Source organism: Camelina sativa, chromosome 11, assembly GCF_030686135.1.
Source record: "Camelina sativa cultivar CO46 ecotype springtype chromosome 11, ASM3068613v1".
NCBI lineage: Eukaryota > Viridiplantae > Streptophyta > Magnoliopsida > Brassicales > Brassicaceae > Camelina > Camelina sativa.
Window position 1 is genome coordinate 16,505,366 of NC_141890.1, and position 24,419 is coordinate 16,529,784.

Sequence of the window (24,419 nt, forward strand, 5' to 3'; positions counted from 1 at the left end):
CTTTGTGCTAATCCAAAATAGTTGCAAATGGAACTGAAGAAACCTAGATTATTTAGTATGTAAACTGTTGTGTCTAAAACTATATAATATACATAATTATAAAATAGAATATTGCCAATGACTACTCTCACCAGTAATCTCTGCAAGAACATAGACCGTCTTTATGATGGTGAAACCTAGTTCGATCTCTCACTATGATCTCTCGTTCATACACTTTAGAGACGAGCTTGAAGAACGTGTGACAATCCTCACAGACCCTCAGATTCTTTACTATCCTAATTACACCACACGAGATTTTCTCTTTTTCTTCTTCCTTATTCATCAGACAGACCCAAAGCAGAGCGCGAGCTTCTCGCTATGCCATAGAACCAAATCCCTCTTTTCTTCCTCTTGAACATCAACCAAAACGCTACCAGAGTGTGGAACATAACCGGCCAACTTGAGTTTACTTACAAACTCGTCTAGCGTTGCATAAATCTCATCTGATTGCTTATGCCTCTTGTCACCAATGAGAAACTCGTGTGATATCCCGTTTAGATCAATCCGGCTAAGACCTTTCTCCTTGAACACATTCTTTTCCTCCATAACACGTCTCATTTTCCTTACATCGCCCCATCTCTGTTCTCTAGCGTATATATTGGACAATAATACAAGAGCCCCATCATGATCAGGCTCCAACTCGAGGATGTGTTTGGCTGCAAATTCACCTAACTCAAGCTCCCCATGGACTCTACAAGCTGACATCAATGATCCCCATATGACTACATTAGGCGCCATTGGCATTGATTCTATAACCTCAAGAGCTTCTTGTAAGCAATTAGCTCGACCAAAGAGATCCACCATACATCCATAATGCTCAAGTTTTGGAGTAATATTGTATTCATCAGTCATTGACGCAAAAATCTTTTGCCCTTCTTCAACTAGTCCCGAGTGGCTACAACCATAGAGAACTCCTACGAAAGTAACATCATTGGGCTCGACATTTTCTTGCTTCATCCGGGCGAATGAGATAAGCGCCTCATTGGCTTTTCCATGCATAGAATAGGCATTGATTATAGAGCTCCATGACACTACATTCCTCGTTGGCATCTTCCCAAACACGTCTCTAGCTCCATCCAAACTTCCACATTTCGAATACATGTTAATGAGAGCATTATTTATTGACAACTCTGACTTGAACCCGTTAAGATGTGTGTAACAATGAACCCATCTCGCGTTATCCAGAGTACCAAGGCTCGCACAAGCTGATATAACACTGAACATGGTAATTACATCAGGTTCTATCCCAGAGTGACGCATTTCCTCAAAAACTCTTAAAGCTTCTTGAGGATGATCACTTTCAGCATAAGCTGAGATCATTGTGGTCCAACACACCAAGTCTTTCTCTTCCGTTTGGTCAAATATAAGCCGGGCATCGTCGAGTCTCCCAGCTTTTGAATACCCAGAAACCATGGCTGTCGAAACAAACAAATTTCTCACTGAAAGCTTCTTAAAAAACTCCCTTGCCATATCCATACAGCCTGCTCCAACATACATAGTAACAAGAGCAGTCAACAAATGAGTATCCATCCTAACATCATTCTCTATTAAAAAATCGTAAATGGCTCTGTTATAGCTCATATTCCCAGTACGAACACAAGCCGAGACAATGTTACATAGTATCATCTCATCTGGCAACACATTAGAACACTTCATCTCCTCAAAAAGCTTAAAGGCTTCATCTAAAAGACCGCACCGGCAATACCTACAAACAAATTAAAGTTAACAACTTTAGAGAAGATAAGAAAACTACATTGCACTCTGTTTATGAACCTAACCTGTCAATCATAATATTCCATGTAACAACATCTCTATGAGACATTTCGTCGAACACTTTACGAGCGCAGTTAATTTTACCGCAAGTCGCATACATATCCATAAGACAAGTCTCAACAAACGGGTCAGACAAAGTTGCAATCTTGAACGCAACGCCGTGAATCTCCATACCTTCGAAAAAGGCCGAGACTTTAGAAGCCGCTTTGAGAACCGGAGGGAAACTAAACTGATCAAGACGACCACCACCATGTCTAATCCTCTGGTAGAACAGAATCGTCGCTCTGGGTTCATTGGAACGAGAGAGATCCCGGAGAAAGGGATTGAACTCTGCTGACTCCGGCGGAGAGGGAATAGAAGAGAAGAGTGAAAGAGCGTAGCTGAGACTGATAGAGGAAGAAGAAGAGATACAGAGGTTGAAGAGAAAGGAGTTGAGGTTGTCGTCGTTTACTGTACGGAGGATATGGGCGTGGAGTTGCTTGACGTTGTTGAGTGTTTTGCAGTGTGAGAGTTTCTCCAGAATGGTATCTGCGGCGGAGACGGCGGTTGAGTGTATCGGACGGTGCATGATTTCATTATTTCGATTTTTTCGGATGTGTGATTTTCTTGTTTGTTTTCTATTAAACTGTTTTTACAAAGTTTTTTTTTTTGCAGAAAGGATAAATTTATTAGACTTTTGTTAACTAATTATAATCTGCGATGTATTTATTTCTTAGATTTTATAGTTAAGTTATCTTAATTATATTAGAGTATATTTCTATTTTTTAGCTACATTTTGAAGTTGTTTTTAGTTAATGATTCGATAATATAATTTTGTCCGAAAATTATTCTTTCATACACCTACATATATGGCATAAAATTATTATTTATTTATTTATTTTCAACCAAACATTAATCTAGAAAATAATTACAAGATTAGTTGTCCAAACTGGAGTGTAAGAGTTTACAAAGTAAACTTTAAAAGATAAAGACTTCGAAGAACGAGCAAGACAATCTGCCCGTATATTTGATGTCCGCGGGATCTTCGAAAGCATGAAGGATGGGAAAGATGGTCGAAGTAAGCTGAAATCATCCAACAGATTGGAGAAAACTGGCCATTCATCGGGGGACTGCACCATTGCCATTAATTCTGCACAATCCGTCTCAAAACTCTGACAGTCAACACCCGCCGCCAGTAGGAATTCCATCGCCCAAATCAAAGCCTGAAGCTCCGAGTAAAGGGGGAAGGACTGTGTCGCTGACTCCGTGCTCCCAATAACAACGTAGTATCCTCACTATTACAAAACTACCAGCCCAGACCTACAAAAGGATCTGACGCCTTCCAAGATCCATCAACCTGACATCGGGGAGAAGGATCCCAAATCTCCAAAGGCAAAGGATCTAGGGAGTCCGAGTAGAAAGACTTGGCCTCTTCCCATAACAAATTATCATTGGCCGCCTGATTAATGACATCAATTGGCTCTGCCTCAATTCTCTGAAAAACTTTTTTATTCCTATCCTTCCAAATTGACTAGACAAGTCACGATAAGCGGGGGCGTATATCCGGTGCATTCGACGGGGATGGCGCCCGCCAAAATAGAAAATCTAGGTTCGAATAAATTGAACCAAAAGGAAAACCCCCATAATTTAAATCCACTGGGAATAAGTCCCAGATCCGACGCGAATGGGAACACTCAAAGAGTGCATGATTTATAGTCTCCACCTCCAATTCACATCGTTTACACAAGGTATCACACCGTACACCCCGAGAAGCAAGACGCTCCATCACAGGAGGGGAACCAGAGGCAATCTGCCAGAAAAAATGTTGAACCTTCGGGGGGACCTCAAGTTTCCAAGCTTGTGACCTAAGGGGCGAACACGTCGGTCCATATTCAACCTCTTTAATTAATTCACGTGCTAGCCGATAACCCGATTTGACCGAATATTTCCTTGATTTAGTTAAGTGCCAAATCAATTTATTTGGTTTAAAAAAATTACTGATCTCCATAGTTTGAATAATCTGGACATCCATCGGGTCCATGAACTCCTCAAGGATTGGCATATGCCACTCCTTAGTGATTGGATTAATCAAATGATTAACCATTAAATTGGGATGTAACAATCTCCCTCGGCCATTAGCTGGTCTTGGTTGAATATCCGGTATCCAAAAATCTCGCCATACCGAAACATGACAGCCCTAACCTATCGCCCACGTTGATACATGTTCCACCAAACCTTTAGTTGAATAAATACTCTTCCAGGCAAACGACGGGGAGTATGGCTTCTTAGCCTGTAAGGGATGTTTCTTCCGAAAATATCTACCTCACAAGATCCGAGCCATCAGGGAATTCGGGAAATGAATTAGTCGCCAATACTGCTTAGCCAACATTGCGTCATTGAATTGTTATAAAGCACGAAAACCCAAACCACCTTCACATTTGTCCTTACATAATTTATCCCAAGCTACCCAGTGCATGCCTCTTGCCTTATCATTGGACTTCCACCAAAATTTTGAAATAGCACTCGTTAATTTAGACGTTAACTCCTACGGTAAATTATAACAAGACATAACATGGGTTGGAAGACCTAACGCTACCGACTTAATCATAACTTCCTTTCCACCTTTCGATAAATACTTCGCAGACCAACCATTCATGCGATCATCCAACCGCTCATTGACATAACTAAAAACTTTTGTTCTCAAACCCTGTAGATTTTCAGGAATACCCAAATACGAACCCATACCCCCTTCTTTGGATATACCCATTACAAATTTTAACTGAGTCCTTATTTCAGGTAAACTTTATTGCCAAACATGATGGAGGATTTCTCCAGATTAACCTCTTGCCCCGACGCTTTCCCGTAGTCTCCTATAATCTCCATAACCGTAGAGCATTCAGCCGTCTCAGCTTTGCAAAAAAATAAACTGTCATCCGCAAACAACAAATGTGAAATAGTGGGACAATCCCGAGCTAAATTGATACCCGTAATTCTATTCTCCCTTTCCGCCTTTTTAATATTGGCAATTAAAACCTCTGTACAAATTATAAACAAGTAAGGAGAAAAAGGATATCCCTGACGTAAACCCCTTTGTGACATAATAGAACCCCGAGGTTGTCCATTAAGAAGAACTTGATACGAAACGGATGATACACACCACATTTCAAAGTTATTTTCTGATTTTAATTAGAAGTTTAGCCAATGATATTTCTTGGATCACTAGAATTACATTGATCATATTTCACTATTCACACATTTTGTGCATAGTTTGGAATCAATATCTAGACAAAAATAGCCAAATGTAAGAAACAAATTTTGCATATATGATATATATATATATATATATATTACTACTAAATTCTCTCACAAACCTTGCACTTTCCCCTTTTTTATTCATTTATTTTCTCAAAAATGATTGTCATAAAGTCATTAAAAAAAAAAAAGTTGTCCATAACTCATAAACTTGTAAAAACTGTAAACAAAATATAAGACCAAATCACACAAAAAAAAAGTGATGACCAAAAAAAAAAACAATAAACAGAAACCCACACGTAATCTGCAAGAAGAATGAGATGAGCCATTCCTTTTGTCTTAAATTCTTGTCATAAATAAAGACGAGAGATTTTTTTTTTCCATCTCTTGGCTTCTTTAATATATATATATAGCAACTTCTGTTTTCTTAGTCAACCAAATTTGCTTGTCCATTTTTCTTAATCATCATCACTTAATTTGCCTAATCCCAAAATCTTTGATCATAAATAATACATCAAAAGATCTCAGAGTGATAGAGAAAGAGCACACAAGACTTATAAACAGAGCCGTAGCTTTCTGGCAAAAACTTTTGATTCCCACAAAACAAAAAAAAAAGGTGATCACTTTTTTGTTCTTTTATAAAGATTCCTTCTATCATCTTTTTTTCTCCTCCTATTAGTTTTGACCCAAAATATGAGAATCCACCCTTTGCCCAGAAACAACATTCTCATCCATCATCACGCTCCTCTTGAACCAGGGAAGAAGCTCCGTCGTCTCCCACATATCTTCAGCCGTGTCTTAGAGCTGCCCTTGAGGTCAGACGCTGACGTGGCCGTTCAAGAGAGCCCTGACTGTTTCAGGTTCGTCGCGGAAACCAACGGTGGTGGAGGTGTGAGGGCTTACATGGTGGAGATTCATCCTGGTGTGACCAAGATTCTAGTGAGAACGAATGGTTCATCGTCTCTTGGTTTGTCTCTTGATGAGCTTGAGCTTGACGTGTGGCGTTTCAGGCTACCGGAATCAACAAGGCTTGATCTCGTCACCGTTGATTGCGACGGCGATGGTGAATTGATTGTCACGGTGCCTAAGATTGAAGAAGAAGAAGACAACGGTAGAGATTTAATTGTGCTTGTACATTAGTTAGTAATCTTATGTGATTTGTAATCATATGATTGTTTCTGAAAAATCAGAAAAATCTTGACTTTTGTAATCTAATGGCATCAAAGTTACGATCTTTTTAATCTAATGGCATCAAAGTGATGGTTTAACTTAGGAGTTGCAGAGAGATTATGAAAATGGACAAAAGGGTAATTTTTTTGCACGTTTCAAGAGAGTTCACAAGTACATATAATCTATAATGGTTTTAGAAATAGAATCCTTTGAGAGAGGAGAATTTATCGAGGATCTCTGCTTCACGTTTAAGAGCATTGTCTTTCTTCATTTCCCAATCAGGTTTCTTCAAGTTAGCTGCTTGAACTTCTTGTACCACTTTAGGTATTGAGTTTGCAACCATCTTCTGACCAAAGCATAGATCAACCTTCTCTTTCTCCTTTTTACCGATGCTTCGGGTCAGCTCTGTCCGTTTAGCTTGAAGCTGCGCTATTTGCTCGTCAATTTCACGGATTGTCTCGGTGTTTGTATCAACTTCTGTTTGAATATTTGCTAGCTTCTCCTTTAAGTCGCTGTATTCGTACTTGAGTGATGCGACTTTGCCCCTGTTAAGCTCGAGAGCCGAGAAGAACCTGTTTGCATCTTGTATCACGCTTTTGTTCTCTTGAAACACTTCGCTGAAAGTAGGAATCTCTTCGATAAGCTTCAACCTTACTATTTCTTCAGCTGTAAGGCTTGGATCTTTCTTGAGTTTAGTGGCCAAGCTTGCTATCTCTACAGCTTCATTAGACATGAACAAGGAAGATAAATCTTTTTCAAGAAGCGATGAAAGCTTCGTTCGAGCTTCTGCCCATTCATGTTGTTTCACTGGAGAGCTCTCAGTAACGGGAAGAGATGACGAAGAATCCTGTCCCGCTTCTGAAGGCTGTTTCTGAAGAAGGTTATCTAGAGAGTTGAGATAACTGTCAAACTCTTCAGGGTTTATATCCACAGGAGGGTGAGAGACTGCAAGGACACCGTTTATAGGAGAAACATAGATATGAGGAACCGATGTTTCTGCTTTTTCCTCCTCTGTAAAGTTACCTCTGCGTTTCTTCATTCTCTTGCCGTTCTTCTTTGCATCTTGGTCCAAGTCAACCACATCATCACCTTGTTGCTGTCTTGTGGAGCGTCTCGAGGAGGATTGCCGAGCTGAATTCTGTTTGGTGGTTGGAGGAGTTGTTGTAACTGTCTTTTTACTTGGTGTTGCTTTAGTTTTCTCTTTAACAGGTTCATAACTCTGTGGCTGCTGCACCAGTTTTCTCTTCCTCTGGCTGTAACGCGAACTTGTTCCTTCTTTTTCACCATCCTCATCTTCATTCTGTACTTCTTTGGATGTCTCTTCAAACAAAGACGCAGCATCAACTGCAGAAATAGAAAAAGAAAAGGAATCATCATTCATGTGTTCATGGCTGATGCAAAAGAAGCAAGAGAGCATTAATATATACCTCTATTAGCGGGCTGAAGCAAAGCCGGAATAGACCAGGTAAAAGATGCAAAGAATGAATTAACATCCATATCAGGAAACCTCGTTTCAAGATAACGCGAAAGAGTGTTTATGCCTGCGAAATATTTAGGTGCATTCTTGCCCTTAAGCCTCTCAGGGAGAATGAGAAACCGATCTTTATGGAACCCGGTGTTATACACTCTCTTCCCAACTCTCCAACTCCAAACATCACCAGGGCTAGGGCAATCAACAGGTGCATATGGCAAACCTTGACCACTAGAAACCGGCGGAATCGCCGGGAGTTGATTCAAATCAGTTTCCCCGGGAGTCAAGGAGCTTCTGTTACCATTTACCTTCTCATGATCACCATCACCTTCCTTGTGGAATCCGTTTTCCCCCTTGTTAGTATTACTCATTGGAACTGATTCATCATCAAATCTGTGCAAAGTTCATAAATGTAACTGAATCAAACAACATGACTTTACTAAATGTTAAAGCTAACAAGATTTGATTATTCTACTCCACAAATTAAACAACATTGATCATACATGTCTCAATCTAAAGATATAATCAATGCAGAGACAGAAACCATATAAAAGAAGTGTAAACCAAATTGATAAAATTATAATGAATGAATTGAATTTGAATTACCCATGAGGACTTTACACATCTCTTCTTCCATATCCATCGAAGCTGCTGACCAAAAAAAAACCCCTAATTCCCTGCGATAGAGAAAACACCTTAAATACACAAACCAAAGGTGAATTCTATATAATTTGTAACAATAGTTTTTGGAGACAAAACTACACAAATTAACAAATTCAAAGTTGAATTGAAGAGAACAACATATATAAAGATACGAACTTTAGGGACTCGAGAACAGAGCAAGCCGATCTTAAAGAGCTCAACTACAAGAGAAGATTACTACAAACTGTTTCGATTCATCCCTTATATATATATATATATACTACTCTCTCTCGTTCAATCAGACGCGAGCGCAAATTACTATTATACCCTTTGATTGGTACTTCTTCATCCAGTGAAGGATTTGAAATTACCATTATGCCATTCGATGTTTCCTTCTTCTTCTTCTTCACCGGTCTGAAAAGTGAAAAGCTATGACTTTTCCGATCGCCGGCGTTAGTGATGAGCCTCCTCTCCGCGGACGCACTTGGGTTACTTCTCAAGAACGCAATCTCCACGAGTTCCTTGCGTTTGGGTCGCGTCGTCCACGCGAGAGTCGTCAAAACCCTAAATTCACCGCCTCCGCCGTTTCTCGCGAACTACCTCATCAGCTTATACTCAAAACTCGACCATCCCGAATCAGCTCGAATCGTTCTCCGGCTCACGCCTGCTCGGAACGTCGTCTCTTGGACCTCGCTTGTCTCTGGACTCGTTAATAACGGCCACTTCTCCACCGCTTTGTTTGAATTCTTCGAAATGCGACGAGAAGGTGTTGCTCCAAATGACTTCACTTTCCCTTGTGCTTTTAAAGCTGTGGGCTCTTTGCGCTTACCCGTTACTGGGAAACAGATTCATGGGCTTGCTGTGAAGTGTGGAAGGATACTTGATGTGTTTGTTGGGTGTAGCGCTTTCGATATGTATTGCAAGACTAGGCTCCGAGATGATGCACGGAAGTTGTTCGACGAAATTCCTGAGAGGAACTGTGAAACTTGGAATGCTTACTTATCTAACTCTGTGACTGATGGAAAGCCTAGGGAAGCTATTGAAGCGTTTATAGAGTTTAGAAGAATTGGTGGGCAGCCAAATTCGATAACTTTTTGCGGTTTCCTTAATTCTTGTTCTGATGGGTTACATTTGGATCTAGGAAAGCAGCTGCACGGGCTTGTGTTCCGATTTGGGTTTGATTCAGATGTTTCAGTGTACAATGGGTTGATTGATTTCTATGGGAAGTGTAAACAGATTCTTTGCAGTGAGATTGTCTTTGCTGAAATGGGAACGAGAAATGCTGTTTCTTGGTGCTCATTGGTTGCTGCATATGTGCAGAATCATGAGGATGAGAAGGCGTCTATGTTGTATCTACGTTCAAGGAAGGATATTGTTGAGACCTCTGATTATATGATCTCAAGTGCTCTGAGTGCGTGTGCTGGTATGGCAGGTCTTGAGTTGGGAAGATCTATACATGCTCACGCTGTGAAGGCGTGTGTTGAAAGGACTATCTTTGTTGGGAGTGCCCTCGTTGACATGTATGGAAAATGCGGATGCATTGAAGATTCAGAACAAGCGTTTGATGAGATGCCTGAGAAGAACTTAGTGACTCTAAATTCACTGATTGGAGGATATGCTCATCAGGGTCAGGTTGATATGGCATTGGCGTTATTTGAAGAAATGGCACCACGTGGATGCGGTCCGGCTCCAAATTATATGACGTTTGTGTCCTTGCTTTCCGCTTGTAGTAGAGCAGGGGATGTGGAAAATGGTATGAAGATATTTGATTCGATGAAGAGTACTTATGGCATTGAGCCAGGTGCTGAGCATTATTCCTGCATCGTGGACATGTTAGGGCGAGCGGGAATGGTAGAACGAGCTTATGAGTTCATAAGGAAAATGCCAATTCAACCGACGATTTCTGTCTGGGGTGCTCTTCAGAATGCTTGTCGAATGCATGGTAAGCCACACCTGGGAATACTAGCAGCTGAGAGCCTTTATAAACTTGACCCTAAAGATTCAGGCAACCACGTTCTGCTTTCCAATACGCTTGCAGCAGCTGGGAGGTACGTGAACCGTATTGAGAGTTTCGATGTTCCATTAATTTTGCTAGGTTGGAATGTTATTATGTTTTCGGTTACTTATGATCTAACTAAAGTACTACCGATCAATAATAGGTGGGCGGAAGCGAACACCGTAAGAGAAGAAATGAAAGGCGTAGGGATCAAGAAAGGAGCCGGGTACAGTTGGATCACAGTGAAGAACCAAATCCATGCATTCCAAGCCAAGGACAGATCCCACATAATGAACAAGGAGATTCAGACAATGCTGACCAAGCTAAGGAACGAAATGGAAGCTTCAGGGTACAAGCCCGACCTGAAACTCTCGCTTTACGATCTGGAGGAAGAAGAACAAGCAGCGGAAGTCGCATACCACAGTGAGAAATTGGCTCTAGCATTTGGCTTAGTGGCTTTACCACTCGGTATTCCCATTAGAATCACCAAGAACCTTAGAATCTGCGGAGATTGCCACAGCTTCTTCAAGTTTGTCTCTGGTAGTGTCAAGAGAGAGATCGTTGTGAGAGACAATAACCGGTTTCATCGGTTTACGGATGGGATATGTTCTTGTAGAGATTATTGGTAAATTATTATCAGTTTATAAGGTTAAACACTTCTTTATATCTTTGCAAAACTAATAGAGTCAACATACATATCGAATATGATCATCTTCTAGTTTCAAAGACTTGGTAAAATCCGCGTTATAAACACATTTTAAAAAAAGTTGGAGCCAGCTACGTTATGGAGATTTGCATTCACTACGTGACCTCCTCTTAAGTCCTTGATACACAATTGATTTGCATGTATAAATAAGCATTACCAAAACATTTGATTCAAAAAATCAAACAAACCAAAAAAAAATGTCTAATTTTCTAAGGAAGAAGCTTTCACACCTCTGCTTCTCCACCTCCGGTGTTCTCTCCCCGTCGATTCCTTCTTCTCCGATCATCGTATCAAACCACAACGCTCCATCTCATCATCTTCACAAAACCCCCTCAATCTTCATCAACAACTTCAACTCTCTATACGATCACCTCTCTGTTTCCTCTCCTCTCCACCGCCGCCACAGTTCCGATAACCCCGCCGGATTGTTCTCATCTACCCGCCGCGACGAAGAGGAAGAAAACGACGACATTTCCTCCGCCGTGTCAAAACTATTAACCGGCGGAACAGCGATCATGAAGCATATAGATTCACCGGATCCGTACAGAGACTTCGGACGGTCGATGAGAGAGATGGTGGAAGCCAGAGATTTAACGAGAGACGTCGCCGCCGATAGAGAGTACTTGCACGAACTGTTGTTCTGTTATCTCTCGTTGAATCCAAAACATACTCACAAATTCATCGTCTCTGCTTTCGCCGATACACTCCTCTGGTTACTTTCTCCGTCTTTGCCGTCGCCGGAGAGATATATTTTAACTCAATCAAATTAAATTTTTAGTTCCTCTCTAATTTTAATATTTGGGCCTGCGGGCTAAAGGCCCATAATTGTAACAGCTCTTACTATATTCATTACTTCAGAGATATGTGAATTATCCACAAACGAATTAAAAAAAAATTCCCAATTTCGAAAAAATGTCACTGACCGCACAATTCTCGCCGCCGGTCACCGGAATAACCAGGAGTCTCCGGGATACGAAAGCTTCACCATCCACTCGCCATGTATTTCTTCCGATTCACACTGAGATTAGAACTCCGGCGATGAGATATCTTAAGAAATCGTCGTATTTTGTGGCTAAGGCTATCGAACAGAGACGGGATACAGCTGGATCTGAATCGGAGTCAGAGGCGACTCCGTCACCGGCAGAAGAGAGCGGAAGCGGAGGAGATAAGGAGGTGGATATTAGTGCTATAGGAGCGGAGATAAAAGCGGCGATGGAGCAGAGGAAAGCAGCGGAGGAAGAGAAAGGGAAGAACGAGTTCTGGAGTGGAGTGGCGGATGAAGTGAAGGAGATCGAGTGGCCTGCGTTTCAGAAAGTTCTGGGAACGACTGGTGTTGTGCTTGGTGTTATCGCTGGTTCTAGCGTCGTTTTGCTCACTGTTAATTTCGTTTTGGCTGAACTGTCTGATCGTGTGTTCATCGGTAAAGGTGTTCAAGATTTCTTCAGCTGATTGCATAAATTGAAACATTGTTGATTTGTGTAGATGAGCATTACCTTCTTCTTCTTCATTGTCCTAATCTTTTATACTTAATAAACCTCTCAAATTCAGAAAGATTCTTAACTCGTGGCTTTGGCTATGTTGGTTTAGTTCTGATCATGAAACATAATGATACTGACAAAGACTTGTAAACTTCATTAACAACAAGTGGTTCACACAACAAATAGAGAAGTTTCATTTTTAATTTTTATTGTCACACAAAATAAGATACAGATAGAAGCAAAGACGCACTGCAACTGCAGATGAAGAGCCTCTGTAGGAGAAACTGTGGACATCTCTTTTATTTTGGCGTCTCTTAAGAAGAAATGGAGACTTTTCAAGCCTCGAAGGTCATAGATTCCGCTTCTTTCCTTGTTGCATCGAATAGGACTGTCGATAGATACCTCTCCCCGAAACTCGGGAATATCGCCTGTAGAATAGTTCAGTAGATTTAGTTTTACATCAGAATGAAAATACTATGGACTTAAAAAGTTGAACACTGGTTTTGCTTGTTTCTTGTTTCTAGGGTTTTGTTAGAGCTTTTTTAGCTTTGGGGTAATAAATAATAATATAACCAAAGAAAGAGCTTACCACAAACAGCTTCCCAGCGTTTTCTGGCTTCTTTGCAAGTTTGATTGCTGCAGCTGCTGCTGCACCAGATGATATTCCCACCTACAATTTTTAGCTTTTGTTGTTAGACAACCGTTTTTTAATATGAAATGAGAATCTGCTGCCAACCCGATACCATATGAATTATGAACTACTGATCCTAGTGAAAGCCACATTTGTTTCTGTGTTTTGAATCTTAATGGCCTCAACTTATCTAAGTAAAGATCAAGGGACAAAAACGAATTTGTAGCATCGCAGAGGATTGTGATCAAGGTAAAACTCATTCACTGTAACATATGAAATACTTACAAGAAGTCCTTCCTTCAGAGCAAGTTGCCTTGCCATGTCGATGGATTCATCACTTGAAACCTATAGAAAGCAAAGGTGGAGGGAGGCAAGTCAGAAATGTTGCTCTCTCAAATCCAATGTGTTTTGCTATTAGTGAAATAAAATTGGAAAGATGTCATACCTGAACAACTTCATCTATAAGATCAACATTCAATACACTTGGTATAAAGCCAGCTCCTATCCCTTGAATTTTGTGAGGGCCTTAAATCATTTTCAGCAAACATCTGGTGTTAGTCAACTCCAATATACAAACAATGAAACATGAGGCAGACCGAAAAATGAACAACATGCATGATTAGAGTTGAAAACGGAGTGGAGGAACCAAAATCACCTGGCTTCCCACCGGATAGAATAGCACTTTCAACTGGCTCCACTCCATACAGCTGACAGAAGTGAAAACAAAATGAGCAACCGTGCAAAGACACACCAATTAGATAACAAAGCCAATTGTATGAGACAATGGAGCTCTGAAGTCTCACCTTGACGTTGGCATTCTGTTCTTTAAGATATTTTCCTGCACCTGTAATGGTACCACCAGTACCAATCCCAGAAACAAAGCCATCGATCTTTCCATCAGTGCCTTTCCATATCTCAGGTCCAGTTGTCTCATAGTGAATCTGCATAAGACAGTAAAGTTCATCAGCTTGAAAGTTAGATATCACACAAACCAGATAGCACTACTAATGAATAAGTATTCTACCTTTGGGTTGGCAGGGTTCTCAAACTGTTGGAGCATGTAACCGTTGGGTGTTTTGGCCAAAATCTCTTCCGCCTTAGCGATAGCTCCTTTCATGCCCTTGGCTGGGTCAGTCAAAACCAACTCAACTCCAAAAGCTAAGAGAATGATTCTTCTCTCAATACTCATTGAAGCTGGCATCGTAATAATAAGCTTGTAGCCCTTGGCAGCTGCTGTAAATGCTAATCCAACTCCGGTGTTTCCACTTGTTGGCTCAATCAGCACACTCTACAGAACAAACAAAAACGTTAAAACCAATCGAAAACCAAAAAAAACCTCAACATAAAAATAGTGGGTTTGGAGAATAAACCTCTCCTGGTTTGATAAGACCCTGTTTCTCCGCATCAGAAATCATGCTAAAACCAATCCTGCAAGAAGAAACAAGGTTTACACAAAAACCGAAACGAGGAAACATGGCATAGTTCAGTACAAAAAGCAGAAACCTGTCTTTGACGCTGGAGCAAGGTTCCATCATCTCAAGCTTAGCAGCAACACGACCAACACATCCTTCAGCCACGTTGTTCAAATACACCAATGGAGTGTTCCCAATCAACTGAAGAAAGTAGTAAAACAGAATCAATCAGTCAAATACATGAACATGGAACAAAACGCAACTCCTTCGAATCTGAAGAGTGAAGAACTTACTTCAGTCACATCTTTAGCAATTCTACACGCCATGATTCAAAGCTTCACTGCTTAATTCACAAAGAGATAAGACCAAAAAGGAATAAATCATCCGAATCAATTAACCAAAACACCAATCGAGTTTGTCCAACACTCAAAAACACCAAATCACTTAGATTCTCAACATCGGAGTAAGCTTAATCCGATACAATTAGCCGATCAAAACCAAATATAAATCGAAATCGGTAGAGGTATATAAGCAAGCAAATCAAAAAAAGTATGGGACGAAGAAGACGATGATGATACCTGAGTGCGAAAAAAGTCAACAGTTTGACCAGAATCCGTTTGTGAAGAAAATGGAGAGAATCGTATGGACTTGAAAACCCTCGAATGGATGATTATTATGATGAAGACGACTCTTTTACAGGTGTCATTCACATGCTTTCGATTTTATAAAACGCGGTGGTTGGTCACCAAAATCTTCTTCCCGGTTATTTCCGGTTTTAACTCTCCCACCTGGACATTCGGTTATGTTCGATTTAAATCGGTTAACATTTTTTTAGTTTCGGGTTTTCGAATTCGGTTCACTTTATTTTTTTGTTCAATTTATTTAGAACAAAAATCCTATAATTATTTTTAAAACTAATACTATAAAAATTAAGTATATGCTAAATATGTTTTTCTACATACAGCTTTGTTAGAAAATTTTGCTATTCTGTTTAAATTTATGTTGTAATTGAATCAAAATAATCATATTGCATGTATAATTTCTACTTTGTTCATTTTCAAATAGTTATTTTTTAGTTAGATGTTCTTAATCATCAAAACCCTCATATACAGATTAACATTTTCTATAACCTTTTTTTTTAAAAAAAATCTTGTTGAAAAGCAAAAAAACTCTATTTGTTGTTTCATTAGTTATCTATTAATAAAATATAATTTTACATATTGCCTTTTTAAAACACATACACAATTATTATAAAATATCTATATATAGTGAACCCAATTTTTGGGCCAGCTGTTATCATCAACATATAAAAGAAAAAGAGAATTAATGGTTCATAATGTTTGGTTAACAAAAAATTAATAAAAATGGTTCAGATTCAAAGCATTTGATCCTACGGTTGAGATTCAAGTTTTTTATATATATATTTTTCAATGTTTGTGTTTTTTTTGTCCGCACCCCTTCACATCCATAGTTTGTAATGATTAATTCCCACACTTATTGTGTTCATATATAAATTTAATAACCTTGATTTTTTTGCTTAAAATCTGAGTTTTAATTCCTTCTTCATTAAAATATTGTTGTTGATACACTTATCTCGTTTTGTTATACAAAATCTGATTTTTTGTTGTTTTATCGTAACCATCGTTGTTGATACGCTCATATTCTTTAAAATCTTAGTATTTTTTTAATTGAGTCCATAATTTCAATTGTTGTTTTTGATTTTAACAAATTTTTTCTTTGTTATATTGGATTTGTAACACATTAAATCAATGATAATATCTATAAATTCGAATAGTTAACATATATTATACAAACAGATATAATAACTTAGTTAAAAATAACAAAATAGTAGAAAAAGAGAAAATTGCAATGCTACGTTTGTATATTCATCTTCTTACATGCAAATAAATTAAAATATATAATCAATTATTAAGATTAATTATTTCCAATTTTGATTTCCTCTTACGGCAATACTTGGGTCGCTTACCTACTTAAAGTAAGAAAGATACATCAAGATTGATAAATTCTTTACTACATAAAGCAAATCTTTGGTATCTTTTAATAGGTTCAAGACATTTAATAATGTCTACCACAAAATACTATTTTTATTACTATTTTCTTTGGTATCTTTGGTATTCTCTTACTATTTTTATTTTTTGAAATATATACAGCATTTGAATCAAGAGCATTATAATTTCTTGGATCATAGATTACGAGCAAAGGTATAGTCATTGAAATTATTCATTTCTTTTTAATTTCTCATCATCTCTTCATCAATATTTCCATTAATATAATCAATTTTATTTTCAAATATTTGAGAAATTTTACTCAAAAACTTATCAATTGTTTCGTTGTTAGAATTATTAAAATTTGTTTACTTTTTCCTTTTTCTTTCTTTTTTCATAGCCTAATGTTTACCCCATAAATATAACATGCAGTAAATACAAATACAACTTGGAATAAGAAATTGATGAATTTATAAATTGCCATCTACTGACCTTGAGTAAAACCCAATTTTACTAGTAAACAAAAAATCAATTAGTTATTAAGAAAAATATATGTATATAAAAAATCTGCATATTAGTAAATGAAATTCCTTATACCTGCACTTAATCGATAATTTTCTGATTGCTAAAACATATCCAACTTTTTTTTTTTGATTCAGTATAAATTTACTCCATTTTGAAGTGTTGAGTTTTTCTCTATAATCTTATTCTATTTTTAACTCAAAAATAGAAATCTCCAACTTTTATACCATCTCCATATTTATTTCTAAATTCTTTCGGTTAAAATATATTTTTTTCCAACCCAAAATAGGAAGCTTCAAATATAAAAATATTATTTATTATTATTTTTACAACAAAAATAAAATACTAATTTTTAATTTTTCTTTATGTTTAGAATTTTCTATTTTCAATTAAACTAATTCGTAGATCTTTATTTTCGAGTTAAAAACCTTTTATAAAAACAATTTTTATCCAAGGTCAAAAAAAAAAAAAAAAGTTTTATCCTAATCATATCGGAGGAGGACGAGCTTCGATGAAAATCTCAATAGTTTACTGTTTCTAAATTAAGGTTCGGTAAATATTATGACATTTTTTAAAATACTTATTTTTCTATGTCATTATTCAATATTGGTATATTCTAAACCATGTGTGAAAAAAAAACGATTTAGGAGGAATTCCGGTTTGATGTGTAGTTCGGCTCGGTTCGGTTCTTATGCAGACCGGTATCCAGAATAGATCATCAACGTTATCTGAAGTTATCTCCGTAGAGACCACAAATAGTTCATCACTCTCACTCAACGCAAGAACTCTTTTGTCTCTGTCTCACAGTCATGGCGACTCTTCCTCTCTCTCAAACTTCCACAATCTCTCTTCCTAAACCTTATCTCTCCAAACCCTTTTCAATCCCACTCCGTAACGGCACACTCTCAACAACAACAAATCGCCGGGACTTTCTCAGCTCCTCCGCAAGGATCGTGGCTCGGTCATATAAAGTGGTGGTGGAGCACGACGGCAAAACGACGGAATTGGAGGTTGAACCGGACGAGACGATTCTATCTAAGGCTATTGAATCAGGCCTTGATGTCCCTTACGACTGCAACCTCGGCGTTTGTATGACTTGTCCGGCTAAGCTTGTGACCGGAACGGTGGATCAGAGCGGTGGGATGCTGAGTGATGATGTGGTGGAACGTGGCTACGCGCTTCTATGTGCTTCGTATCCAACTTCTGATTGTCACATTAAGATGATCCCTGAAGAAGAGCTCTTGTCTCTCCAGCTCGCCACTGCCAACGACTAATTAATCATCTTCTTGATTGAATTCGGTCCTTTTGGTGTTGTTTTGTAACGAATCTTTGCTATAGAGACTTTGAAATCTTGAATTTTCAAACAAGAAAATGGTTTTTTATTTAAACATTGCAATTTGGATGGATAAGGGGAAATAAAGTGATGTACATTTTGTATCAGACATAACATAATCCATAGTACTAGTTTTGCCTTTGATTCCTCGAGTCCATAATACTAGTCTCAAAACTGAATCTCCAAACGAAATTACAAAATGAATAGTACTTATCCAAGTAGAGTCTAATGGCATAAGGGACTACTCCATTTATATTGCCAGAGAGAAGGTAGCAAATGAATCACGGCGAAGACATGTAACAAACAGAGCATTTCTGATTAAAGAGGAATCTATCTTAAGTACTGAACTAATAGTTTGTTGATTGAAACATTAGGAAAGTAAAAAGATATGTATAGTTTAAATTAACAAACACACAAGAGGGTAGCATACTACTAATTCAGAGCCAGAGAGAGAGTGTTAAGCTACAAATTTTAGGATTGAAAGAAAAGAGAGACTACAATAAACACGTAGAGACAAAACGTAGACACAGAGACACCAGGGATCTTGTCTAAGCAGTAGTAAGCATGCTGAAATGTTTGGTTACTTACCATCTTCTTTTTTCCTTTGTCATTGTCTAATCAGTAGTAAGCATGCTGAATATGGTGGTGCTGGTGGTGCGGGTGAGGATGGTAAACTGGAGGGGGTGGAGCAGCCACCGGACTGCAGTATGTACCATATGCTACAGGATAACTGACTGGAGAAGCTTGGTACGATCCATGAACCACCTCAGGTGAGTATTGGTATGGAGGGCTCCTGTTGTTGTAGATTGTAGGTGGGGATGTGGTGTATGCTGCTGGTACACCATACTGAGGAGAGTGGCTTGGGGATCTGATGAATGTTGGTGGGGGAGGTGGGAAAGAGGAGACATATGCGTTTGTGATACGCCCTGCTTTCGCTGGTGGCATTGGACCGTTGTAGCTTGCTCGGGTTCTCTTGTTGGCAGGAATGGCTGCTGGTTTTCTCTTCTCGGTTTTGGTCTTCTCAAGCTGATCCAACCGCTTTTTGAGATTCTCGGGAGGGAATTCTTCCTCGAGTTTGTATTCTTCTATGCATTTTAAGACTGCTCTGAGTGCTGATTGCTCCTTGCGCGCCACAAGATGCTAGGCAAATATTAACAACTTGTCAGAAGGTTTACACATTTCTAAGAGAGTCCATGGAAGAAACAAGTTACACTAATCCCTGCAACGGATCCAGAAAAGAAAAACTTGAAACTGAACCCAGATAAACCAGTAACATAAATGAAGGGAAGTACCGCAGATCGGCCAGGATTGTTAGAATCCTCTGTGATTAAAGCTGTTGCTTTCTTGGCATCCCTCAAATAAGCTTTGAGCAAAGGAACAGGAGGGAACTTGTGTACAAGACCAACTTCAAAAGTGAAATGAACCGCATCAAGCTGTTGTCCCCTGATGATTAACTCTTCAATCATATCTGTTTAAAACCATCAATCTCCATTTCAGATAATACTTTACAAGTTCCCATGAAACAATATCATAACCTTCCATGAAGTTTTATGTACTAAACAAGAAGTAGCAAAGAAAGGTTACCAGGCATTTGGTCACCCAAACCAACTGAAACAGCAAGCTTAGGCATCTGTTTACGCCAAGCTGAACCAACCACAAGCTTCCTGTAAACAGCAAGATCATCCTTCTTCACAATTCCAAAAGTGACAAGATGCTGCAGAAACGTATGAACATCAGGTGTTTTAACATTCTCTATCCCTCCTCTCTCTTCCAAGCTCGCCTTCCACGTCTCAGCAATCTCCTTAGCTTTCTCCTTAACGCTCGGAGTTACAAGCAGCCTCGACTTCCCCATCAATGGATCAACCATAACTGGAATCAAACTCTCAAGAATCACAACACAAGCCCATCCGAAATCATTGCTCACTTTCTCTCCACCGCCTCTTTTATCAACCGGAAAAACCTCAGATACAGCCTCAAGCACTAACTTCGGCGGATCCACACAATCGACCAACGCCGCCGGAATCTGCGACCGGAGATTCTCCAATTCCTTCTTCCTCGCAATCACAAATCCCCAGAATCCTCTCGCGTCCATCTTCAAACAAATCGATTTCAGCGCCGCCGATAGAATCCCTTCCCCGTCGCCGTCGCCGTCTCCGTCTCCGTCGTCAACCTCTCCAGTATCATCATCATCATCATTCGCCGTCGCAGTATCACCACCGTCTCTAGCTTTCTCCAGCGATTCCAACGCGGCTCTAGCTCTCTCCTCAACTTTCCCCGCCGCGATCTCGACGCTGTGGTCTATAGTGACCTCACGATGCTTAAGCAACTCAATCGAAGTCTGAGTCTGAGTATCTAAAGTTTCAATCATCTGTTTCAAAGCTTCAGATTTCTTCATCAGACTCTGCTCCATCGAAGTGAAATGTTCAGAGAGCTCTTTCCACAGAAGATTACAGCTCGTCATCAGAGACGCCTGCTTCTGAAACTCGAAGAAACTCGGCTGAGCTGACTCAACCAACTCGCCTGGATCGGGGGAAGCCTCCATCTCCGGTTAATCGGGCGGTTATTAAACTCAAAACTCAAAAAGTTCGGTTCGATTTTAGCAGAGAAGAGGAAGAAGGTTGAACAAAGTGACAGAGAAAACCTAAAAATGGCAAAGGGTATAATAATAAGAGAAGAATGATGACGTGGATAAGTGAGAAAAGCGACACGTGTCATGGCGTCTGTAACGATGGCGTGACTATGACAGCCATCTAGAGTGCGTGCGTACTTTTAATGACGGCAGCAGCAGCAGTAGCCAGCCACTATACACATTCATGATTGGATGTTGTTGCTATCGTGCACGGAGGAGAATGCGTAGGATAAGAGGCTTGTGTTGATATGTAATTGTGTTACCGGAGAAGCTCTATCAATTAATACTCATTAAATTAATAATCTTTATAAATTAATAAATTTATTCGGTTCCAAATTAAGATTAATGTAATTTTGGACATAATTCGATAATATAATAAGATAATATTTTTTTAAAAATCCTTTGTAAATATATGATCTCATCAATGATATAAATTAATAATTATATAAATATATATATATACACACATTAATTTTTATTAGAGTTTATTTTTAATATTTTTACTGTATAAAAATCTTTGAGTACTATTTTCAAAATATGATAATTGCTATTTCATTTTAATTAGTTTTATAAAAATATTAATCATAATGATTAAATTTTATTTTTAAATTTTTTTTACCAAATTTAGAAAGTCTCTTTATAAATTAATAATTATTAATTTATCGAGAAATTAAAACCTCTATAAATTAATAAAATTTTATGGTCCCACCATTATTAATTTATAGAGGTTTTATTGTATGTATGTCCAGCCGTTTAGGTCTTTGGATTTTCGGTTTGGATCAGTTCGAGTAATTTGGATCTCAAATTTTAAGGGTTGGAATGTTTAAAATCCGATTGGACTTTAAATGTTTTTCCGGATTGGATCATAAGTTAAGTTTAGTTTGGATCTAAATTATATTGTAAATCTAACTTATCTAAACTTTGTTGGAGTCATTACACTCAAATAAATATGCGTATGTATTGCTTCGGTTTAGCGAAACACAACTCATATTCTACATACAATCGATCGGGTTTTATTGAGTAAACGAAACCGTGTCAAACCGGGTTTTTGGATCGGTTTGGATTGAAATTTTGGGAGTCGGATTGTATCCCTTGCTGGTGACGTTAAGAAAAGGTGTGGTAAACCGGAAATGTTTTGTCGGTTAACGTATTCGTTTAGGTGGAACCAAAAAAAAAAAAAGGAAAAGAGAGGGAGTAAGAAGTAGGGCCGCCAGACCCACTGACGACCACATGCGTTGAGTCAGAAGACAGTGAAGCATTGCCGGCATAAATGTATGCAAAATTGTACTTTACGATATTTTTAATTTTTTGTAAAACGTATAGTAGTATAAAAGAGAATGTTGTTGTTGGTATTATTATTCCAAGAAAAGAACAGAGAATTAAAGTTGTACGTATGGAGAAGAGAACTTGTAAAATGGTGGTGTAATGAAATAGGCATGCGTTGAAGTTTGTTGGACCCAACGTGATGTTTAAGTAATCACACACACACAAAAAATCCTTTTTACACTAATTATTAGTGTTTTTACATAATAGTACATCATTACATTAGTAGTAGTAGTAATTTAACTAATTTGATAACATTTATTATAAAACCCAAAAATTCCGAGCCAAACTCAGTTAGAGATGTGTGTCATGTGTGGTCATATATAGCCTTTAAATCACATGTAAATTTTTGAAGTCCAAAAACATGTTTTATACTATTATGTTATACATTTTGTTCAACTCTTTCATTATATATAAAAAAAAATAGTTGGAATATACGTATGTGAAAAGTTTAAGTATTTTTTGTCATCTAATCCAACCATAGTTAAAATATCGTAGTAGATAGATTTAAGGACTTGGATCTTTTCAACTTATGAGGTGAACTTTTAAACCACTCACTAGTAGAAGAATATATTATAACTATTGTCTTACGTTCACAAATTAAAACCTAAACTAAAAGAAAAACCATTTCCATATCACACAGTATTGGACCACAACACTGAATAAAACCTATTGTGGAAAAGTCTATGTTTTAACAACGGATGGATGAGGATATACTAATGAAATTAGAGTATATATACTAGATGACTACACTTTAAAAAAGAATTCATAAAATAACTATGATCTATGTACGATTGTCTCCTATGCAGCTTAAAATTACATTCATCTCCTTCCGTCTCCTACAAACATAAGGGCCCCATCTGACCGAAACTCAATGATTATCTAATTTGAATTTTGCACGTTCTCTACTCTCACACGTTTCTCATTTATTATTCTAATAGTTTCCCCATAAAGTATTATATAATTTTTCCGAAACCCAAAAGTCTAGCAGTCCTTATTAGGGTTTCCCAGCATCAAATAATAAAGAAATTAGATATTTATTACTTAGCTTTCTCTCCAACCCTATAATTTCACTTGACTCCGTTCTCTCGGCGGCCGTTCACGACAATATTTCTCACAGCAATGGCCGACTATATAGAGCTTTGTCCACGTATTAACTGGTGAATCCATTTGACTCTTCTATATTTCTTCGTTAATTGATTTTCTATTCGTATTTTATATATTTAGATGGCAAATCTGGGTTTGCCATCACGAATGTTTGCTAAAGGATCCGAACCCACCGGCGAAAGGGTCCACTCGTACAGCGACCTCTTTATCATAGACGATATCGCCGCTGTCTTGGTCCCATCTGAACTCGAGATCATTAAATCCTCCCAGTTTGGGCAATTTTTTGCGGTTCCGGAGAGTGCCGCTTACTCTGGAAAACTCATTCATTTTCTATTGACGCGACAACTCGTGGTGAAGAAAGACTACGAAATATGGGTTATATACGGTGGGTTCCCGATTCGTTTCTCAATAGCTGAATTTGCAGTGGTCACCGGTTTAAGATGCGATAAGCTTCTTACGGACAAAGAGAAGACGGGTAAACAGAAAACTGTTGTCGGCAAATATTGGTACAAGTACTTCGACAGGGCCGACGTATCGGCCGACTGGCTCGTAAGTAGACTAAAGAGGCATCTCGTCCCTGAGAGTGATAATCGGATCCGTTACGCCGTACTTGCTCTGCTGGATGGGGTCCTTTGCCCTACATCTGCGAAAAGCAAAATCGTGCCACTGCATGTTGAATGTTTTTAAATGTTTACAGTATACGCGCATTTAAATGTTTTTCTTAGCGATAAGGGTTTTTGCCAGTGGAGTAGTAGCTGGATTCGACACACGTGTCGCCCGATACATATTTTATTATCTGATGTATGTGCGAAACCCATGTTATTATACTATTTACGGATTCTCCAAAATTTTTACCTACTAATGCTACCGTCGTAGCTCGTAGTGTCTCTGCATTTGCATTAAATGCCTTGGATACGTATCACCGATAGGTATTCTCTCTCCTAAATGTG

General features: G+C 38.5%; 9 protein-coding genes and 1 pseudogene across 13 annotated transcripts; 6 read left to right on the top strand and 4 right to left on the bottom strand.

Moving 5' to 3' along the window:
• Positions 1 to 28: 28 nt before the first annotated feature.
• Positions 29 to 2,451, bottom strand: LOC104723694 (pentatricopeptide repeat-containing protein At4g14820-like). The gene is given in 3 exon segments (XM_087474993.1): positions 29 to 325; positions 328 to 1,744; positions 1,818 to 2,451. Coding segments are annotated over 3 exon segments (2,178 nt in total). The 5' UTR covers positions 2,381 to 2,451; the 3' UTR covers positions 29 to 127.
• A 3,134-nt stretch (positions 2,452 to 5,585) lies between these two features.
• LOC104723692 (uncharacterized) lies at positions 5,586 to 6,313 on the top strand. The gene has a single exon (XM_010442082.3). It carries the CDS (start codon positions 5,737 to 5,739, stop codon positions 6,181 to 6,183), a length of 447 nt encoding a protein of 148 aa, XP_010440384.1. The 5' UTR covers positions 5,586 to 5,736; the 3' UTR covers positions 6,184 to 6,313.
• A 26-nt stretch (positions 6,314 to 6,339) lies between these two features.
• On the bottom strand, positions 6,340 to 9,343 carry LOC104723690 (uncharacterized). 2 transcript variants are annotated; one of them, XM_087474994.1, is made up of 4 exons: positions 8,698 to 9,343; positions 8,291 to 8,361; positions 7,641 to 8,077; positions 6,340 to 7,557 (listed from the first exon to the last, which is right to left on the bottom strand). In XM_087474994.1, the coding sequence occupies exons 3-4, from the start codon at positions 8,053 to 8,055 to the stop codon at positions 6,407 to 6,409; spliced, it is 1,566 nt and encodes a 521-aa protein (XP_087331120.1). In that variant the 5' UTR covers positions 8,056 to 8,077; positions 8,291 to 8,361; positions 8,698 to 9,343; the 3' UTR covers positions 6,340 to 6,406. The 2 variants fall into 2 exon arrangements, with proteins under 2 accessions (XP_087331120.1, XP_010440380.1); XM_010442078.2 differs by lacking the exon at positions 8,698 to 9,343 and adding an exon at positions 8,504 to 8,572.
• LOC104723691 (pentatricopeptide repeat-containing protein At4g14850) lies at positions 8,702 to 10,986 on the top strand. Its single transcript, XM_010442081.3, has 2 exons — positions 8,702 to 10,374; positions 10,486 to 10,986. Exons 1-2 carry the CDS (start codon positions 8,786 to 8,788, stop codon positions 10,949 to 10,951), a joined length of 2,055 nt encoding a protein of 684 aa, XP_010440383.2. The 5' UTR covers positions 8,702 to 8,785; the 3' UTR covers positions 10,952 to 10,986.
• A 239-nt stretch (positions 10,987 to 11,225) lies between these two features.
• Positions 11,226 to 12,579, top strand: LOC104723689 (transcription repressor OFP11). The gene has a single exon (XM_087474995.1). The coding sequence runs from the start codon at positions 11,226 to 11,228 to the stop codon at positions 11,796 to 11,798; it is 573 nt and encodes a 190-aa protein (XP_087331121.1). The 3' UTR covers positions 11,799 to 12,579.
• Positions 11,941 to 12,579, top strand: LOC104723688 (preprotein translocase subunit SECE1). The gene has a single exon (XM_010442076.3). It carries the CDS (start codon positions 11,941 to 11,943, stop codon positions 12,475 to 12,477), a length of 537 nt encoding a protein of 178 aa, XP_010440378.1. The 3' UTR covers positions 12,478 to 12,579.
• A 58-nt stretch (positions 12,580 to 12,637) lies between these two features.
• Positions 12,638 to 15,336, bottom strand: LOC104723686 (cysteine synthase 1). 3 transcript variants are annotated; one of them, XM_019232259.2, is made up of 11 exons: positions 15,128 to 15,336; positions 14,843 to 14,889; positions 14,641 to 14,750; positions 14,508 to 14,565; positions 14,162 to 14,425; positions 13,941 to 14,078; positions 13,793 to 13,844; positions 13,583 to 13,662; positions 13,423 to 13,482; positions 13,096 to 13,176; positions 12,638 to 12,934 (listed from the first exon to the last, which is right to left on the bottom strand). In XM_019232259.2, the coding sequence occupies exons 2-11, from the start codon at positions 14,873 to 14,875 to the stop codon at positions 12,842 to 12,844; spliced, it is 969 nt and encodes a 322-aa protein (XP_019087804.1). In that variant the 5' UTR covers positions 14,876 to 14,889; positions 15,128 to 15,336; the 3' UTR covers positions 12,638 to 12,841. The 3 variants fall into 3 exon arrangements, 2 of the variants coding, with proteins under 2 accessions (XP_019087804.1, XP_010440376.1); XM_010442074.3 differs by having other exon boundaries at positions 14,843 to 14,892; positions 15,128 to 15,267; XR_015572331.1 differs by lacking the exon at positions 13,793 to 13,844 and having other exon boundaries at positions 13,583 to 13,685; positions 13,920 to 14,078.
• A 2,482-nt stretch (positions 15,337 to 17,818) lies between these two features.
• LOC104723685 (ferredoxin C 1, chloroplastic pseudogene) lies at positions 17,819 to 18,554 on the top strand (annotated as a pseudogene). The gene has a single exon (XR_015572332.1). The product of XR_015572332.1 is annotated as a ferredoxin C 1, chloroplastic pseudogene (transcript).
• Positions 18,555 to 18,787: 233 nt separating this feature from the next.
• Positions 18,788 to 21,261, bottom strand: LOC104723684 (FRIGIDA-like protein 4b). Its single transcript, XM_010442072.3, has 3 exons — positions 19,995 to 21,261; positions 19,703 to 19,878; positions 18,788 to 19,550 (listed from the first exon to the last, which is right to left on the bottom strand). Exons 1-3 carry the CDS (start codon positions 20,950 to 20,952, stop codon positions 19,029 to 19,031), a joined length of 1,656 nt encoding a protein of 551 aa, XP_010440374.2. The 5' UTR covers positions 20,953 to 21,261; the 3' UTR covers positions 18,788 to 19,028.
• A 2,328-nt stretch (positions 21,262 to 23,589) lies between these two features.
• Positions 23,590 to 24,156, top strand: LOC147934092 (uncharacterized). The gene has a single exon (XM_087472510.1). It carries the CDS (start codon positions 23,590 to 23,592, stop codon positions 24,154 to 24,156), a length of 567 nt encoding a protein of 188 aa, XP_087328636.1.
• The last annotated feature ends 263 nt before the right edge of the window (positions 24,157 to 24,419 follow it).